This window comes from Pelodiscus sinensis, chromosome 22, assembly GCF_052426305.1.
Source record: "Pelodiscus sinensis isolate ZL-2025 chromosome 22, ASM5242630v1, whole genome shotgun sequence".
Lineage (NCBI taxonomy): Eukaryota > Metazoa > Chordata > Testudines > Trionychidae > Pelodiscus > Pelodiscus sinensis.
In genome coordinates, this window is record NC_143073.1 from 23,160,513 (window position 1) to 23,180,265 (window position 19,753).

At 53.6% G+C, this 19,753-nt stretch overlaps 1 protein-coding gene across 1 annotated transcript; it reads left to right on the forward strand.

Annotated features, from left to right (window-relative positions):
• The first annotated feature begins 11,284 nt into the window (after positions 1-11,284).
• On the forward strand, positions 11,285-13,003 carry LOC142819571 (putative G protein-coupled receptor 33). Its single transcript, XM_089772557.1, has one exon. The coding sequence runs from the start codon at positions 11,291-11,293 to the stop codon at positions 12,335-12,337; it is 1,047 nt and encodes a 348-aa protein (XP_089628683.1). The 5' UTR covers positions 11,285-11,290; the 3' UTR covers positions 12,338-13,003.
• Positions 13,004-19,753: the final 6,750 nt, after the last annotated feature.

The window sequence follows — 19,753 nt, forward strand, 5'->3', positions numbered from 1 at the left end:
GTGCGAAGGGGGCGCTGGGGGCAGGGGACCCTCCAAACGCCGTGGGTGGGAGGAGCCGGGGGCCAGCGCCTCTGGCCGGCCTGGGAGACCAGCGGGGGCCTGGCGCCCACAGCAGGGGTCGCCCCCCACGGGCAGCGGCGGGGGAGCGGAGCAATCCGGCGTCGCTCTCCCGGCTGCCGGCTGCATTACTCGGGGGGGGGGGCTGTCGGGGGAGGGCCAGTGTGTACATCCACCGTGTTGTGTTTGTCTGAGGCGCTGGTCAGCCGCCTGTCACTGACCCCGGCCTGGAAAGGGCGGGAAAAGGAAAAAGGCGGGAAAAGTGGGGTCCCCTGACCTCAATCTGCCTGGTGACAAGAGAGCTGACAAGGGTGCTCACCCCCCTCCAGGGCTCTGCACGACTAGGGGGGCCGGAGCCCGTCTGAGCCCGTCAGGCCATGGGGTCAAGCTTGCGCTTGTCGTGCTCACTGGGCACAGCGTGTTCATTTTAGGTTCAGGTGCCTGCAATCAGACCAGGCAGCCAGATCCCTCCCTCTGTCTGTCTCTGTCTCTCATGCACACACGCATGCACACACATGCACACACATGCATGCACTCACGTACAGATGCACACATGCACTCATGCACAGATGCACACATGCACTCACGCACAGATGCACACATGCACTTTTTCACCATTTGCCTTTGCATCCGCACACCACACGCAGGACAAGGAGCCAAGGGAACGGAGAAGACAGAGGAGAGAGACCTTCCGCCTGCCTGAGCCTTTGACTCCTTCCCTCCATCTCGTCTCATCTCGTCTCATCTGGTTGCTGCAGGACCCAGTACAGCGCCTCAGCTGGGGTGTGTTTGCCCAGAAAAAGGTCGCTGAATCTGACCTGCCCCGTGTGGTGAGTTCACTCCTCGGAGCTGTGACTTCTACACGCTCCACCCCAGCTGCTCTAAGAGCCACAAGCTGCAAACCAGAAATGGAGAGACAATCGTTCAGACACCGTCTCATCAGAGAAACCACCAAGGGAACAGCCGGTGGCCCCTGCTCCCTGCCGAGAGCCAGTGGAGACCTCAGGAGTCCTGAGCCACCCTAGCCTGGTTTAACTGCTACACCGGAGGCCTCAGCAAGAGATTCCCCCAGGCACTGGGACTGCCCCCACTCCTGCCTGCGCTTCTGTCCATCCAGCGGTTCTGTCGGGCCCTTGGGATTCCGGCTGCGGGCAGCCATTTGTTGAGAGCCTGTTGGATAACGCAACACAACCCAGCCCGACTCCTTAGGCTGCTCGGGCCAGGGATGCACAGGAATGTGGAGCTTGGTTCCCCCCCGGGAGATCTCAACACTTCCCACAGGGGGGGTCGCAAGTCCAAAGGGCTCTCAGAGGCCACGTGCCCCAGAGACGCGACGCAGTGGCTGGCAGGGGTTCAGTCAGGTGGATGCCTCAGGGTCGGACGGGAGCGGGCAGAGAGGAAAGGGCTGTTGGACTCGGGGCAGTTCGCAGCCGGGCCTGGCCGACACTGAGCTGAGAACTGCCCACGGCCTCCCGCAGCAGGTGTGCTAAGGTTGCACCAGCATCCGGGCCTGTGGAGAAACCTCCCCCCTACAGAACCGGGGAGTGGCAGGACGCCGACATCCCCGCGTGCACTCAGCTGGGCTTGTGTCTGGCCATCTGAACCCAGGCTGGGGCGGAGTGAACAGGGCAGGCTTGGGGGCTCGTGATCCAGGATGCTCAGCGAAAGCTGCATGAAAAGGAGCCACTCTCAGTGTCTTCACACAGCTCGGAAACCTCCAGTGGCCAAAGCTGCCAGGGCCCTGCTGGAGTCTGCCAGATCAACGGGAGGGTGTTTGGTCAGTGGCATCATAAGATGCAGCCCCCGAGTCCGATCTGCTGTTAATATTCACTCGTTGTACTGATGCCCCCGTGCTTTGGAAACCGGCACTCGGTAATGGAGCAGGAGTGGGGTCTGTGATGCAAAGTTGGGGTGATTTGGCCCAGGTCACCCCATGATGCAGCCCCCGAACCCCACATGCTTGGACTGAACAGCATCGGATGGCTCCAATGTTCTCCGTGCAGAGAGAAAGAAAACGGCAAAGTCACCGACCTCTGCAAAATGTGAAACCCACACGGTCCCTGATCTCAGCTATGCAGCGAGATCAAAGATGGGTGCAGCCACCCTGCAAAAGGGAGCCTGCTCCTCCAGCTGTTCATGCCTGTGCTTGCGAGCGGTTCACACCTCTGTGAGATATGGTCTTCTCTGAAAACCACATGTCAGTAACATGCACACGGAACTGAGTCATGGGAACTTTGACACAGCCACTCAGCCGGTGACAGTAACCAACTCTTCGGGGCCCTGGTTGTTCTGAAAACCTGGGTTTGGGGGGTCCACAGGGAGATGACCCCAAATGATTTTTTTTTGGCAAATGAAAAGGGCCGGGGGAGGGATTGTTTCAGGCCAAACAATTTTCCCCCCTTGCGCATGGTTTTTACACCTTTTAAATACAAATCAGATTTCAATGTAGCACGTGTGAAGACAAAGCTGTTTCAGACAAGAACACGGGATGTTTCATTGCGAATGTGAACGTTCGGCGGCCTCCAAGCCCAGCCCCTCTGTCTCAGGGGCCAGCCCCAGTCTGTATGGGTCATGCCTTGGTGGCAAGATTGGGTGCAAGGTGAAGGGGGGGACCCAGACCTGCCCACTACTCAGGGTCCCATCCCAGGGACCCTCTGGCAGGAGCTTTGTCCTGCCCCCCCCAACTCCCTTTCAACTGCCTTGAATTCATGGGCCACTTCCCCTGAGATCCCAGCACCTTCCTGTCCCTTGTCACAAGGTCACAGCCTGGCAGGGACCAGGCAGGAGCCTCCCTCTCTAGCCCCCTGGCGCCCACCCAGCCCTGCTCTCCCCAAGGTGCCTCTCTGGGAAGCAGCTCTGCCCCCTTCCTGTTCAAGGCCTAACTGCGCCCTCTCTGCGGAGCAGTTCCTTTTATACAGGGCTGCCTCAGCCAGCTACACCCTGATTGGCTCCTTTAAAGCTCCTCTCCAATTGGCCAGGACTCTGCACAGGCTCCCTCCAGCCTACTATAACTCCTTCTGGCCAATGTGGGACAGTTGCTTCCCCCAGTGAGCTAAACAATTTGGCCAATTTGATACTAGTGCATTAAAAGCTTTGGTGTCAGTAAGTCTGCTCTAACTGCTGGACATCACTCCCCTCCCAAAGCTGGGGAATGAATCCAGGAGCCCTGGCTCCCAGTCAAGGCCCACTCCCCTTCCAGAGCCTGGAGCAAAGCCCAGGAACTGAGAATGGAACTGAACAGAGCTCGCAGAACTATACTGGCAGAGGACCTGGCCTGTTTGATCCCTTCCCTAGGACCTTACAGAGTTCATACTCCGGAATACCGCGGGTTTTCTGTCAGGCAGCTATTTTAGGGAGGTTTCCCAGATAAACACCCTTAGGGAGGCCTGGTTTAACAAAGCGGGGGCCTGACTCCATTGTGACTGTTTCTAAAAGGCTCTAGCTTCTGCCGTTTGATGTTTGAAATGGAGCGACCTGGAGCCCAGGAGTGTCTAGAACTACGCACAGAAGTCACAGGATCCTACTCTTTTGTCAAACATCTCGCTACTGGAACTCGTAAGGTGCTAGCGCCTTTCAGATCTGATTGGGTTTCAAGGCAGTGTCACACCTAGAACTCAAGAGGTTCAAAACAACCAAACATCTAGAAACCAGTTGGTACTGTTGGGTGTGTATTATTGATAGATAGATAGATAGATAGATAGATAGATTAGGTAGGAACCAAATAGAACCCCTTGAGTTCTAGACATATGAATGGTACTTGAGCCTCTTGGGTTCTAGACCTAACAATGTAATTTTTTGACTGGAGCGGGCAGGTGGGATCTCCGGGGTGCAGAGCAAAACCCATTCTGGAATGCCAAGGGCTGGGCGGGCTGTGGAATGGAGAGCAGATTCTCCCAAAAGTGGTGGTAGCACAATAGTTACAGTCCCCATTCAGTCACAAATCGAGCTTCTCATCCTCATACACTGGTAGGTTAGAAAGGAAGGAAGGAAGGAGTCAGGCAGCCAATCAGAAAATTGGTCCAGTAAAGTGAGAAGTAAGTTGCAATTCTATTCACAACCCAAAATGTTTTTCTGGTCCCTTGAGGGCCAGCCACGCTACCAGATCAATACTGCGCTGCAGCCAACCCTAAACTCGAGGGATTCTTAGTAATGACAGAAAAAGAAAGAGCTGTCAAATGGCCAGAGCAATGAGAGACGTATGTAGGACTTGGGAGTTCCTAGCAGCACCAGTGAGTTTGCTGGCTGGTGACCCCCTCTGGACCATGGCTTTGGCTCGAATGGTCTTCCAGCCCTTTGCTCCGAGCATCAGTTTGCAGAAATGTTGCTCCAAATGGGAGAAGCAGGATGAGGAATTGGCACTGGGGTCTCCATCACTTGGTAGTGTAGAGCAGTAATCGGTCTAGAGCAGGGCTTCTCACCACAAATTTTGGTGGTTCCCGGGTGCAATTTTTCTCAAAGACTTTAGGAAAATCAGATAAATATTCACACCTACATGACCAAAGCATTGACATTTATTTATGTAGAGGCTTTTGGCAGACTCAAACCTTGTCTATACTTACCTAGAACATCGAATCAAGAACCACAACTCCATCTTCGTTAATTGCGTACCATCAGTGCCGTCTTAATTTGACCATCAGTGCCGTCTCCACAGCTGGAGGTTGATGGAAGCAAACACCAGTCGACTTCCCTTACGCCTTGTGAATTGAGGAGTACTGGCGTCAACAGAGGGTTAGAACACAGTGGAAGACCTAAGGCAAGCAGGATCCTGGAAAAGGCTACGGATCTGGTGCCACTGACAACCAACTGAAAAATTGGAGAGACCTAGAATATAAGGAATTCTGGGGTGAGGAGAGACTCTAGAACCCAGGGACACTGCAGGGTTTATAAACAGTGAGATACTTGGAGCTCACCAGGTTTCAGAAACATCGGGAGTCTAGGAACAAATAAATCGCCAAGTTTTCAGCTCTCCCTAAGTCTGGGCAACTTTTTAGTTCTTGACTTCTAACCTGTGTGTTCCACTAGTGCCGGGGCACTGCTGACGAATTAGTCAACAAATGCTGTCTTGACCAGGATGAGAAGAGACATCCTGAAGACCTCCCAGAACTTCTCCCCTCCAGATCCCATCTTGTGGTTCCATTCCAGACCTTCTGGAGATATTGTAATTGTTGAGGCAGGCGACTCTGCCCCCATCCAGCAGGCGGGTCTCCTGGAAAGCCAGGTAGGGAGCACTGAGAGCAAAGGAGACCAGCCACACACTCATAGCCAGCTTCTCAGCCTGGGCCAGAGAGCAGTGGCTCTGGGACCAGACGGGATGGTGAGTGAGGGTGTAGTGGTCCAGGCTGATGGGGGTGAGCAGGAAGACGGAGGTGAACATGCCACGGAGACGCAGGTGTTGAGGAGTTTGCACGTGGCCGTGCTGAAGATCCCGTGGAAACCCAGGAGGATGTAGATGGCAAAGAAGGGGATCGGCAGGGTGAAGAGGAAGGAGCAGGAGACCAGGATGAGGTTGGGATGGCCCAGGAGGGAAAGGTGCTGTGAGGAGTCAGGCTGATGGGAAGGGGTAGGGGCTGTGAGGGGCTGGGACACGTGAGAAGGGGGGGTTGTAATGGGCTGTGAGAAGAGTGGAAAAATACAGGGGAGACTGGAGACGAGGGAGAGTCAGCTGTGCAGAGCCCAGGCCTGGCAAACCCCGTGTTCCAGTCTCCTCCCTGCACGAACCAGCAAGTCCCTCAGCTTGCTACAGGGAGAACCGGGCATCCTGGCTCCCAGTCCCCACCCCTGGGCTTTTCCATTCCTGGCTCTCGAGGGTCTGGTTTGCCAAGAATACACACCCAGTCTGGGGAGGGCTTACTGGGGCTGAGGTTTTATGCCGGGCAGGATTTCAAAGGAGTTTTCTCACAGACACACGTCCCCACCACACGTCAATAGCACGAGAGATCTCAGAGCTATTCACCTGCTTTCACCACTGGACTCTTCCCCACTCCCAGAGATGGGTTCAGAACCCAGCAGTCCTGGCTCCCAGCCCCGCCCAAGCTAACCCCTCTTGCTGATCCTTCCCCCACTTGTTGTCCAGATAATGCATCATTTGTGTCTGAGCTTCTCTTGTGAGTTCACAGTTTATTTCTGTGGTTATCTCTGAAGTGCAGCTTGTGTCATGAAAAGGTGCAAAACACAGGCCCTTCCTCCCCACAGGGGCACCTCCCAATAGATGGGCTCCTAGCCCCACATCTGCTGTATTAGTGGGGCTGGGGCCAGGGCACCTGGGTTCTCTCCCTGCCTCTGAGAGGGGAGCAGGGGCTGGCTCTAAGCTGGTGTCTGATGCCGTGGTGGGTTCTTTGCTTCAACTGTGTCCAGTGACCATTTGTTTACGGTTTGCAGCTTGTGGATCTCAGAGAGCAGCTGGGGGCGGAGAGTGCAGAAGACACAGAGTTAAGGGGAGTGAACTCCCCACACGGAGGAGGGCTCAGGAGTGCTGGGACAGACTCACAAATGCTTTGCTGGAGAAACACACCTCATCCAAGTCTCTATCTGCACTGGCTCCTGCGCCGCCCAGGTGAGTCGAGACGACAGGCAGAGGCAGGTTTTAAGGGGAATTTTCTTTCTAAGACCACGTAGAAGCCAAAGAAATGGGCCATTGTCAAGGCAGACCAGTGGAACTCCCTGCCACAAGGTTAAGATGAGGTAGCAGGGGAGGTCTGTCACAGGGGTGAATTTTACTCTTTTTCACATTAATCGGATGAGGTGTTCGCAACTTGGTAAGTTCTAAGACATAGCACTCCCGTTCCCTCCCACAACCCAAGGGAGGTGGTGGAATCTCCCTCTCTGGAGATATTTAAGAACAGGTTAGATAGACATCTGTCAGGGATGGTGTAGACGGAGCTTGCTCCTGCCTTGAGGGCGGGGGGCTGGACTCGATGACCTCTCGAGGTCCCTTCCAGTCCTATGATTCTATGATTCTATGAACCCTGGAGTTCTCACCCCCATCCCCAGAGTCAAGGAGCAAACCCAGGAGTCATGGCTTCCAGCCCCTCCTTCTCTAATCATTAGGTCATTCTAAAGTTCTTGGTGCTTTGCAGAATGTAAGAATGGCCATACTGGGTCAGACCAAAGATCCATCTAGTCCAGTATCCTGTCTTCTGTTAAAGTCATGGCCTTCACAATATCATCTAGCAAGGAGTTCCACAGGTTGACTGTGCATTGTGTGCATAAATACTTCTTTTTGTTTGTTTAAAACCTGCTACCTATTAATTTAATTTGGTGATCCCAGTTCTTGTGTTACGGGAATGAGTAAATAACTTTTTTTCTTAATTTCCTTTCTCCACACCAGTCATGGTTTTATAGACCTCAATCATATCCCCCATAGTGTCCTCTTTTTTTAAGATGAAAAGTCTGAGATTTTATAACCTCTCCTCATATTGCAGCTGTTCCAAATCCCTGATAATTTTTGTTGCCCTTTTCTGAACTTTTTCCAGTGCCAAGATATCTTTTTTCAGATTTGGTGACCACATCTATATGCAAGATGTGGGTGTCCCATGGATTTATACAGAGGCAATAAAGTATTCTCTGTCCGAATCCCTATCCCTTTTTTAATGATTCCTAACATTCTGTTAGCTTTTTTTGGCTGCCGCTGCACGCTAAGCGCATGTTCATAGAGAACTGTCCACAATGACTCCAAGATCTCTCCCAAGAGTGGCAACAGCTAATACAGTCCCCATCAATTTGTACGTATAATTGGGATTATGTTTTCCAATGTGCATTACTTTGCAATTATCAACATTAATATTCATTTGCCATTTTGTTGCCCCATCACCTAGTTTTGTGAGAGCCTTTTGAAGCTCTTCACAATCTGCTTTACTATCCTGATCAGTTTAGTATCATCTGCAAATGTTGTCACCTCAGTGTTTGCCCCTTTCTCCAGACCATTTATAAATAAGTTCAGTGCTTTTTTTCGAAGAAAAAAGGTGCCGGTTCTCCGGGGGAAAATTGTTGAGCAAAAGCAAAACAAACAAACAAAAAAGAGGAAAAAAAGGTGGATTGGGGGCTGAAATGCGGTTGGGGCCCCTTTATGAACTGCATGTCCCAAGTGGGTTTCTGTCGGGAGCCAAGCTGCCCCAGGAAAATACCAGTGAAGTCTCCTCTGACAATAGGTGCCAGCACTCCGCAGGGAAATGCCGTTCATTTCTGGTATGTTGGGAAAATAGGTGCTGGCATGCCATACCGGGGCGTACCGTCACACAAAGTACTGAATCAGTTGAATAGAATTGGTCGTAGTAAAGAGGATTGGGAGACCCCACTAGTTACCTCTCTCCATTCTGAAAACTGGCCATTTATTCCTACCCTTTGTTTCCTGTATTTCAATCAGTTATCAATCCATGAGAGGGCCTTCCCTCTTATCCCATGACAACTTACTTTATTTAAAAGCCTTTGGAGAGGGACCTTGTCCCTGGAAATCTAAGTACACTATATCTACTGGATCCCCCTTGTCCACATGCTCAAAGAACTATAGTAGATTAGTAAGGCACAATTTCCCTTTGAAAAGAACCCTGTTGACTTTCCCCCAACAAATCATGTTCATGAATGTGTCTGACAATTCTGTTTTCTACTATAGTTTCAGCTAATTTGCTTTGTACTGATATTAGACTTACTGGTCTGTAATTGCCAGGGTCACCTCTGGAGCCCTTTGTAAACATCGGCGTGATGTTAGTTAAACTCAAGTCATTACGTGTGGAAGCTGATTTAAAGGACAGATTACAAATGACAGTTAATCGTTCCTCAATTTCATATTTCAGGTCTTTCCGAACTCTTGGGTGAATGCCATCTGGTCCTGGGGACTTGTTACTGTTCAGTTTATCAATTTGTTCCAAAACCTCCTCTAATGACACCTCAATCTGGGACGATTCCTCAGATTTGTCACATCAGAAGACTGGCTCGGGTTTGGGAATCTCCCCAGTATCTTCAGTCATAAAGGCCAAAATAAAGAATTCATTTAGCTTCTCTGCAATGACCTTATCCTCGTTGAGTGCTCCTTTAGAATCTCAATCATCCAGGGCCCCACTGGTTGGTTAGCAGGCTTCCTGTTTTTGACATACTTGAGGCTGGTACACTGTGGCCAAGGCTTGATGGGTGCGAAAGCGATTTGGTATAAAAGATTACAATTTTACAAGGCCATGGGTGGGTTGCAATCTAAGGCAATAATCAAGAGAAGCTGCTTTGTGGACAGAGGCTTCCTGTGTTACAGAGAGGGGAGAAGAATCCTTCCTGTTCCCACGGGCCGGGTGTAGCAGCAGTTCCTGTGACAGGCAGATAACGGCTTGTTCCACCTGTAGCAGAGAGTTCCACTGGTGTCAGGTCCTGCAGGCTAGGAGACAGCAACACCGATCCCACCTTCCTGAGCCGACCTCATACTGGAGACAGATTGGAGCCAGTGCCTCCTACTGGGGAAAGGCCCGATAGTCCATCCCCACCCCTCTGAGCCAGCCTGTCCTCCAGCTCGCAGCCTCATGGTATTCTCAGTGTAGCTGTGTGTTAGACCAACTACACTAGGGTTACTCAACACTCATGCAGCCCACGGCCCATTGGTTTGCGGGCAGCCCACGGTGCAGTTAGGATTTACATGGGGCTTGACACGTTGCCCACAAGTGGGAGCCAAAACAAAAAAGGGGTCACTAGAACGGTCTTCTGTTGAGATGCGTTTTAGTAGTTAAACCCTGGACTGTCATTGCTCATTAAAAGTGCTGTGAGTTGGATAGAAATTGGGTAACTATGGCATCATATATAGAGTATCCCCGTGTCTGAGAGTCTGTAATGCCGAAATGCTGGCTGTTCCCGCTGGGCGGCGCAGTTGCCTGAAATGCTGGCTGTTCCCTTTGGGGGGCGCTGTTGTTGAAATGTTGGCTGTTCCCTCTGGGTGGTGCTGTTGTTGAAATGTTGGCTGTTCCCTCTGGGCGGTGCTGTTGCTGAAATGCTGGCTGTTCCCTCTGGGTGGCCCATGCTGCAGCTGAGCGACGCAGAAGTCAGCCAAGCGCCACAGCGGGAGGGAACAGCGCCACCCAGCGGGAACAGCCAGGGGCCTGGCCTTGATGAGCGTGCATCTCTGACGTCAGGAAAGGGCTCCAGATTCAAAAGCAGGAAAGCGGAGCAGACACAGAGGACACGGAGGAGACAGAGGGGAATGGAGGAGGCGGAGAGGAGGCAGAGGACAGCAAGAGAGAGAGAGTGAGAGAGATTCAGCAGGAGGAGGAGAAGAGAAAAACAGAGAGAGAGGCGGGAGGGGGAGAAGAGAAAGAGAGAGAGACGGAGTGAGAGGCAGAAGGCGGAGGAGAGCTGAGAGAGAGAGGGCGAGGCAGTAGGAGGAGAAGAGAGAGAGAGGCTGTTTGCACCGCTTGCTCCTGCATGGCAGCCCGGCTAAGTGGCGCAGAAGTCAGCCGAGTGCCATGCTGGGAGGTGAAGGGTGGCAGGGTGGTAATGTGTATGCCCAGCGGCAGAGTCTGGATGAGCATGCATTCCCGACGGAGACAGAGGAGAGCGGAAAGAGAGTGAGAGGCAGGAGGGGGAGAATAGAAAGAGAGAGATGGAGAGAGAGGAAGAAGGCGGAGGAGAGCTGACGGGGGGGGGGGGGGCAGTAGGAGGACAGAGAGAGAGAGAGACATGGAGCGAGAGACCGGAGGCTCAGGAGAGAAGACTGATGTGGAGGTGAGACCTGAAAATCCCGTCTTATGATGGGCTAATTGGCTAGTTTTATTAATATCAGCAGAACTGATTTAAAAGGGCCTGTGTGTTTTATAGTCTTGCCTTAATCTTTGTACTCACGCCCATCAGTGTAAAAGATTCGATTTGCATATATTTGCATAGACATGTATTTGCATGTTTATGCAACCACACTTAAGTTGCAGCCTTCAGCATGTGCTGTGAGTATCATTGTGGCCCCTGGGGCTTCCAAAAGTGAGTAGCCCTGAACTAGACTGTCCCCTTCCTCTGTCCTGCCATGTCTGCTCTTCCTCCTCTGTAGCTCATCGCTCCATCTTGCAGCAGTGAGTTCCACCGGCCATAACTGAATTGCTGAGCATATCCAGCCTGGATGTTCTAGAGGACCAGATGGTGCCCATAAAGGTCCTCTCTGACGGTGCATTCTGAGCCCATTGTGGTATTTCTCCTTTCCTCTTCTTCCACTCTCCTCTCATCCTGTGTTGTCCCTTCCAAGGCTAACTCCTCTTCCGTCTCTCCCCAGGGAACCATGGAACAAGAGATCACAACTCTCCCACCAACTATAGAGGCAAATTCCAGCCAGAGCCCAGCAGCCGTGAGTGCCATGTATCTAGCCTCGGCAGGGTTTCTCTTCCCCACCTTCCTGGTGGGTGTGGTAGGGAATGGGCTGTACCTGTGGGTCCTGGGAATGAAGATGAGGAGGACGGTGACCACGCTCTGGTTCCTCCACCTGGTCTCCTGTTCTGCCTGTTTCACCCTGCTGATCCCCTTCTTTGCTGTCTACGTTCTCCTGGGTTTCCACTGGGTCTTTGGAATGGCCTTGTGCAAAGTCCTCAACACCTGCATCTCCATGGTCTTGTTCTCCTCCGTCTTCCTGCTCACCCTCATCAGCCTGGACCGCTACACCCTCATTCACCATCCCATCTGGTCCCAGAACTACCGCACCATGCACCGGGCTGGGAAGCTGGCTGTGGGTGTGTGGCTGGTCTCCTTTGCTCTCAGCATTCCAAACCTGGTTTTCCGGGAGACCCGCAAGGTGGACAGGGGCAGAATTGCCTGCATCTACAATTTCGCCCTTTCCAAGGACAGGAACAGAGCTGAGGTGCTGGATCTGGGGAGACAGATCCGTCTGGCTGTGTTTGTGATCCGATTCCTGCTGGGCTTCCTGCTGCCCTTCTGCACTATGGTAGGATGCTACAGTCGTGTGGTGTTGAAGATGAAGGAGAAGAGGCTGGTTTATTCTGGGAAGCCCTTCAAAGTCATGGTGACTGCAGTGGTTTCCTTCTTCCTCAGCTGGCTGCCCTACCACCTCTACCACGGATTGAAGCTCTACAAGGATGTACCAGAGTCCGTGACAGGTGCCGTCGTGGTCATTTATACCGTCATGTCCTGCTTCAATACCTGTTTCACCCCCATCCTCTATCTGTTTGTGGGGGAGAAGTTCAAGCAGGTCTTCAGGACGTCTCTTCTCACCCTTGTCAAGGCGGCATTTGTTGATGAACTGGAGAGCAGTGCCCGTGAATCTAGTGTAAGGAATGTGTCAGAATTCCAGAACACTCAAGAGAATATGATCTGAATTTGCCTGGACTTAGGGAAAGTGGAAGACTTGGCATGCCCCATTCATTGTTAGGTCTCCAATGGGTCTAAGTCGTGGTGGGTTCCAGGTGTTTCACTGTTCATAATCTCTGAGTGTTCCTGGATTCTAGATTCACAGCTATCTCCAGATTCCACTGGGTTCTAGATCTATCAATATTTTCAATCTCAGACAGTCATCTGTGACACGTTTTACTGGCACCAGAGCAGTAGCTAGATCTAGAACCTTGTTTGGTAAAACCTCTCACAGGGATCTAACCTGAGTCACTTGGTTTCTCTATCGCAAGTTGGGTCTAGAATCTCATTCATTCTAAGTCTCTCCTTGTATTCAAACTCCACATCATTTGTGGTTCATCCTGTGTTGTGAGCTGGGGATCTCTCCAGCTTGTGGGACACCCCTCCACCCCCATGAAAGGACTTCAGCAAACCACAGGCCCTTCCTATCCCTGGAGTCTGTCTGAATCCGTGAGGTGCTGGTGAAGCATCTGGGGTATTAAAGTGGGAAGTTGGAAGCCAGGATCTTACAGAGCAGGTGGGGCGGAGCATGTAAAAGACCAGCCCCCTGCGGCAGTGCTGACAGACGGGGATCAAATCCCACTTCACTGTCTCTGTGTTAAAGCACAGCGCTGGAGTCCCTCAGTCTCAGACCGTGTCCACACGGGGGCGCCGTGTAACGCTCCACGTCTCAGGCCAAAGGAAATTAAAACGCTTCCCTTCCTAGATCCAGTGTCTGTAGGCGTGTGTGATGTGGGGGCACTCCCCTCCCACGAGCACCCCCACTCTGCTGCAGGCAGCCTTCGGCCCCACTTCAGTCAGCAGGAATCTTTAATAAGCCTTGCAGCTACTCACCCCTCCGGCCGAGTCCCACGCCGCGGGGTTTTCGCAGCCCCCTGCCGGGGTGCACCTCTAACAGGGGCCTGGCCCGGTGTCCTCTGCCAGTTGTCCATGTCCAATCCATGCTCCATCTTTTTCCCTGCTCAGGAGGAGAGCATTGCCCCTTGGGCTTCTCCTTGTGACAGACTGGACCAGATCTGGGCACCACTGAGGATGTCCGCTCAGGGCAAATTGCTCAAAACCAGAGCTCCTTACAGCCCCAGACTAGAGACCCTTCCAAACAGGCCATAAACCAGTCACACCAAGCACTTCATCTGCCAATCCAGCCAGCAGGAAGCCTCAGACACCCCAGCTCTCCCTGTGCCCTAATCCCCCCCCCACCGGCCTGCACACAGGTGAGGGATTATAGAACCCAATCTCACCTACCCCGAACGGGTTCTTCCGGCCCCGAAGAACCAGCCACTGTTCCAGTTCAATTTATACCTTGGATCTTACTCTCAAGTGCAAGCCAGACCAATCCTTTAGGCTCTAAAATCTAAAGGTTTATTAAGAAAAGAAAGAAAAGCAGGAGAGTAAGGTTGTTAAGGAGGATACATCACATGCAGCAGTCACCAGGTTCTTGAGGCAGGCTCTTAGCAGAGATGTTACAAACTGCTAGTTGAGAAGTCTCTGGTGCACATCTTATGTCAGGATGGGTCGGCAAACCTTCCCGGCTCCCTGTCCCTCGCAAGGCTGTTTCTAGGATCAGTAGCAAGACTGAAGACAAGATGGAGACCTCATGGCACTTTATATCCATTCCTGGTGTCTCCCAAGCAGGAGCTGGTCACATGGGTCAAGTGACCTGTCTCTGTTTCACATGTCAACAGACATTATGCCCTGGCTGGTTTTCAGGTTTCCAGAAGCCTTCCTCAGGTGTGTATTGACCACTCTGAGAGCCAGTGTCCATGCAGGAGTGCTAATTAGCATAGTCGTTGGCTGAACAATCCCTCCTCCCAATAGGCAGTCCAGGCACATTGCTTGCTCCCAGACAGAGAACATTTACAATACAAGCACAGAGCCCATATTCATAACTTCATATATAGACATCATACAAGGACATTAGTAGCCCGTACAAAATCAGTAGAACACAAGCTTTAGTTTGACACCTCACATGGTCCACTTTGTACAGCATTTTGGGCGAACACCCCCCGTGGGTGCAGCAGTGACCTGTCTGCTCGTTATAAAACCCACTAACATGACACTCCTCATGGAGACGGTGTCCCCATAGCTCCCCACTCTGAGCTGTGCCTGGTTGCACCAGCCCTTTTAACTGTCTCCCTTCAGGACTGGGCTGCAACTGAGCTGCGGCTGAGCCTGTAGCTTCTTTTATGGTCCTCCCCGGCTCCTGTTTGGCCAGTTACTCCAGGGCCTCTCTAGCCTCCCAGGAGGACCTCTCTATGGCTTTAGGGCAGGGGTGGGCAATCATTTGGGACCAGGGGCCACTTCAAAACTTTTTGAAGTGTCCCTGGCCTGCCAGGAAGAGGCGGGGTCTAAGCCGGAAGGGGAAGGGCCAGGATACCTCTGGGCGACCTCACTCCCAGACCATGATTAGTCTGGGGGTGGGAAAGCCCCTTTGCCCAGCCTTCCCACTAGGCACCCATACACCTGGGAGAGCAGGAAGGGACTTCCCATGCTACCCCATTTCCAAGCCAATCAGGGCCTGGGGGCAGGGGAGCAGGAGGGCCTCTGTGGGCCAGATCAATCCACTTGGTGGGCCAGATCCGGCCCACGGGGGCCTTTTTGCCCACTCCTACCTTAGGGCCTAGCCGCATTACAGTGTGTGGCTGGGTACACTGGGCCCTGAGATCTCTTGCTGGAGGCCTCCTGGCTTTGCCCCAGGAAAGCTCAAGGAAAAGGGTCCTCCAAGCTGCCTAGAGTGGCTGTGAGGGAAGCAGCCAATCAGAGAGCTGCAGAGAGCAGCCAATGGGGGCCAAGCAGTCCCATATAAAAGGGGATGCAGTGCAGAGCACAGGAGGGTTTCTCCCTGGAGTTGGAGGGGTGTGGCTGGAAGTGACAGGACCTTGGACAGAGCAATCCTGCTGGGGATGGTGAGATGCGGGTCCCAGCTGAGGAACATGCTGGGGACCCAGGGAATTTTATCAGTGACTGGGTGTGTTGAAGGGGACAAGGCAGATGACTGAGGTCTATAGGGCTCTGGGGTGGGGTTTGGCGCAGTGGGGGGACCTGGATTCCACCCTCCATTAGGACTTTGGATGCACCTGAAAAGAGGGAACTGAACTCTGTTAGGGTATGTCTACACTACAGCGCTAATTCGAACTAACTTAGTTCGAATTAGTTAATTAGAACTAAGCTAATTTGAATTAGTGCAGCTAGACCTAAAAACTAGTTTGAATTAGCATTTTGCTAATTCGAACTAGCATGTCCACATTGAGTGGACCCTGAACAGAGGTTAAGGATGGCCGGAAGCAGTGCCGGAAGGGCATCAGAGTAGGACTTAGAGCGTGGAGCTGCTGTCTCAGGCTAGCCAAGGGCTGTGCTTAATGGGACCCGACCCCCACCCCGGACAGACAGTTCGCAAGGGTGCCCCTCTTGCAAAGCAGTCCTGGCTTGGATTGCCCGGAGTACCCACACTGGGCACATTACAGCACTTGGCCATCAGACCAGCTGCACTTGCCGCAGGCTGCCATCTGGGGAGAGGGCCCAATTGGGGGGCTGCAGGAGAGATTCCACCCCCAGAAGCCCGCAGAGTCAGCCCAGTCCTCCCCATTGGGGGCTCGTACCCCATTCCTCCCTCACCTCCTTCCACTTACCCCTCCCTAGCCCCCCTTCCTGCTGTACAAAATAAAGGACAATTGTGTTCAAAAATAGAATCTGTCTTTATTGAACAAAACTGGGGGAGACTGGGAAAAGGAGGTGGGAGAGGGGAAGAGAAAGGCTGGGAGAGGGGAGGGCAACTAACATGATCAGGGGTTGGGAACAGGTCCCAGATGAAGAGAGGCTAAAGAGACTGGGACTTTTCAGCTTAGAAAAGAGGAGATGGAGGGGGGATATGATAGAGGTCTATGAAAGCATGAGTGGGGTGGAGAGGGTGCATCAAGAAAAGTTCTTCATTAGTTCCCATAATAGAAGGACTAGATGACACCAAAGGAAAGGAATGGATAGCAGGCTTCAAACTAAAACCAGAAAGTTCTTCTTCACAAAGCAAATAGTCAACCTGGGGAACTCATTGCTGCAGGAGGCTGTGAAGGCTAGAACGAGAACAGAGTTTAAAGAGAAGTGAGATAAAGTGATGGAGGTTGGGTCCATGGAGTGGTATTAGCCAGGGGGTTGGAGTGGTGTCCCTGCCCGAAGTTTGTGGAAGGCTGGAGAGGGATGGCACGAGACAAATGGCTTGGTCACTGTCTTTGGTCCATCCCCTCCAGGGTTCCTAGGGTTGGATGCTGTCGGGAGACAGGCTACTGGGCTAGATGGACCTTTGGTCTGACCCAGTACGGCCATTGTAAGCTCAGGGCTCAGGGTTGGGGGTCTCAGTGGACCACCTTGATTTTCATGCAAACCTGCTCCTGGGTGGCCAGGCTGGCAGCTCTCCTGCCCTAGACGGCCGCTTTCCTGTGGTAGTGTGGAGGTCGTGGACAAGGTCCATGATGTCTGCACTAGACCAGGTGGGTGTCCGCCTCTTGCGGTCCCGAGAGCCGCCAGCCTGGTCCCAGGAAGAGGGGGAGGGCTGGGGGGCATCGGGTGGCTGGCTTGAGCCGTGCCAGGTGCAGGGTCTGCTGGCTGGGTGCTGGCAGGCTTGCACCTGGCACGGGCACCGTAGCCAGCCCGTGCCCCTTTAAAGGCTCCGGGGCCGGGAGGGGGGCAGTAGAGTTTCCCTGGTGTTGGCCAGAGTGGCCTCCAGGGAAAGCTGGGAAGGGCTAGCTTCCCACTAGTTCGAATTAAGGGGCTACACAGCCCTTAATTCGAACTAGCAGGTTCGAACTAGGCTTAGTCCTCGTACAATGAGGTTTACCTAGTTCGAACTAAGCGCTCCGCTAGTTTGAATTAAGTTCGAACTAGCGGAGCACTAGTGTAGCGCCTATCAAAGTTAATTTGAACTAACGTCCGTTAGTTCGAATTAACTTTGTAGTGTAGACATACCCTTACTGGCCCCCAGGAGGGCAGAGGCTGGGCAGGCCCAAGAGGGCGAAGGCCTTGCCCCAGGGAGGGAGCCTTGGAGAATTCCAGGGCGGGGCAATCGGAGGGAGCCCAGAGGGGCTGGAGCCTGCTGGACGGACGCTGTGCTGGACCTCGTGGGACGGACTGAGCAGCGAGCCTGGGACTGGGCTGCAGATGGACGTTCCAGAGGGGCTGAGACTCACCCCCGTTGCCTGTGGAAACAGGCCGGGTTCAACAGGCATGGCCCATCCCAGCACACGTGATACAGCCGGGGGGTTGAAGAGTTGCCGCAAGGCAGGAAGCCAGGCCAAGCGTGTGCTCTGCTACGGGGCTGGCGAGAGGCGAGGGCGCCCTGGGACTAGCTCTGAAAGGCCCTTTCAGCCCCGTGGGAGGGACGGACTCAGGCAGGCGGACGCTCCACTGCCGACGCGAGGGCTGGAAGAGGCCACGGAGAGGTGCTGAAAGCCCATCAGGAGGTACCCAAGGGCTTAGGGGAGCCGTTCGTCCCTCTGCCAGGGCCCTGGGGCTAATTACACCCAGAGAGCTGGCCGGGCAGCACCCACGCGCTACGTTCCCCTGTAAGCACGGGCAGCACGTACAGCAGGTCTCCCACAGCATCATCATTCCGGTGGCTCGTCTCTGCCCCCTCCCTGATCTACTGCTGCCCCCGGGACTGGGGGCATTGGAACCAGACGCAGGCTCCTGGCAGGGATCTATCAGCAGGGTTCCCAGCTATCTGGTTTTGAGCTTTCTGTTTGGGAAACAAATTGAAAAAAAAAGAAACGAGGAAATAGAAATGTCCAGTATTTTCTAAATAAGATGTCATGTAGATTGTGATGTAATGTCAAGTGTGTTTGGTATTTTTGTTGAAACCGTCTGGTAACCCTATCTAACGGGCCGGGCAGTCTAGCTCCCAGCAGGGAGAACCCGGGGGCAGGACTCCTGGGTTCTGCCCCAGCTCTGTGAGGACAGTGGGGTCTATGGGTTAGAGCAAGGGGGCGGGGCTGGCAGCCTGGCTGCGCAGGTTCTGTTCTGTCTTTGGCATGGTGGCACAGGCAACGCTGATCTTCCTTGGAGGGGGCGTAAGGGTCCCTGTACCCCTGTCTGCCCCCTTCTCCAGCCTCTGGGGTCCCTCCCTCCTAGTCCCTGCCCTGGCTACACTGTCGACCCCAAGGCAGTGCAGGGGGAGGGGAAGTCCGTTCCCAGCTCTGGGTTTTCTGCTTTGCCACCATTTGAGGTGGGGAGGAGGAGAGAGGCTGGACCTCCGGGCCAGGACTGCAGGTGAGGAGACCATTGGTCGGCCACTGGTTCCCTACCTGGTTCTCAGCCCCTGTTCTGCTGAACACCGGTGTGTGCGGAGGCTCCCCTGGTCGCGGTGTCCCCTACTGGGCACCAGCCCCACAGCCCATTCCCACCCCCTGAGCCAGCCCATCGTCCAGATCCGAGCCGAGCCATGTCCTCTGCCTGGGTCTGTGTCCTATCCGGTGCAGGATTCCCCCCTTCTCCTCCCCCCTTCACTGGCCTCCTGTCCCTGGCCACCCACCAGACTGGCAGCGCGAGTGCCAGCAACGAGGTAGGCCCTGCGAGTGCCCTCTGGCCCCAAAGTGGCGCTAAGGTAGCAGGCACCCTCGTACAGAGACCCTTGGGCCAACTCTGCTCCAATCCAGTGGTGGAGGGTCCCACGGGTTAACCATGCCCTGTATCCAGTCACGGGGATTGCCAGCGGTTAACCACATGGGTAATCCAATTGAGGGAATTCCAGCGGTTAACCACCCCCTAATATCCAGTTGTGAGGAGTGCCAAGCGTTAACAACCCTGGTATCCAGAGTAGCAGGGAGTGCCAGGGGTTAACAGTGCCTGGTATCTAGTAGCAGAAAGGTGCAGAGGTCAACCACACCTGGTATCCAGTAGCAGGGAGTACCATGGGTTAACTGCCCTTAGGCTCAGCCCTTGCAGTTGCTGATTTGTCGGGAGCAGCAAAAGCTTCTTTTTGCCCCGAGACTTTTCTTTTCTGGTGTTGCACTTTTTGGGGCAGGCGTGGGGCAACCACGCCCCAGGCAGGACAGTCCCACACGGCTACGCCCGTGTTCATAACAACGCCCCTTTGCTCCGCTCCCTCCTGTTTGCACAGCTCCTGCTGGCAGGTTTCAATCAGCAGCAGGACCCCTCTGGTCTGTGCCCGCAGGGCTGGTACTCACAAAAGGCAGAGTCACACGGCAAACTCAGCCTGGGGTTCTCCAGCTCAGCGGACCCTTTCCATCATTGGGCCAAACTCACAGGATTTGAAATCCAACCCTGTCGGTCGGTTTAGTCCTAGTGGGACTGGTTGCAAAATTCCTGCCTCTTGGCCAGTTAGGCTTCTCCGCCATGTTCTCCAAGGGCTTCATCTGCACCTGGGGAAACCCAGCTG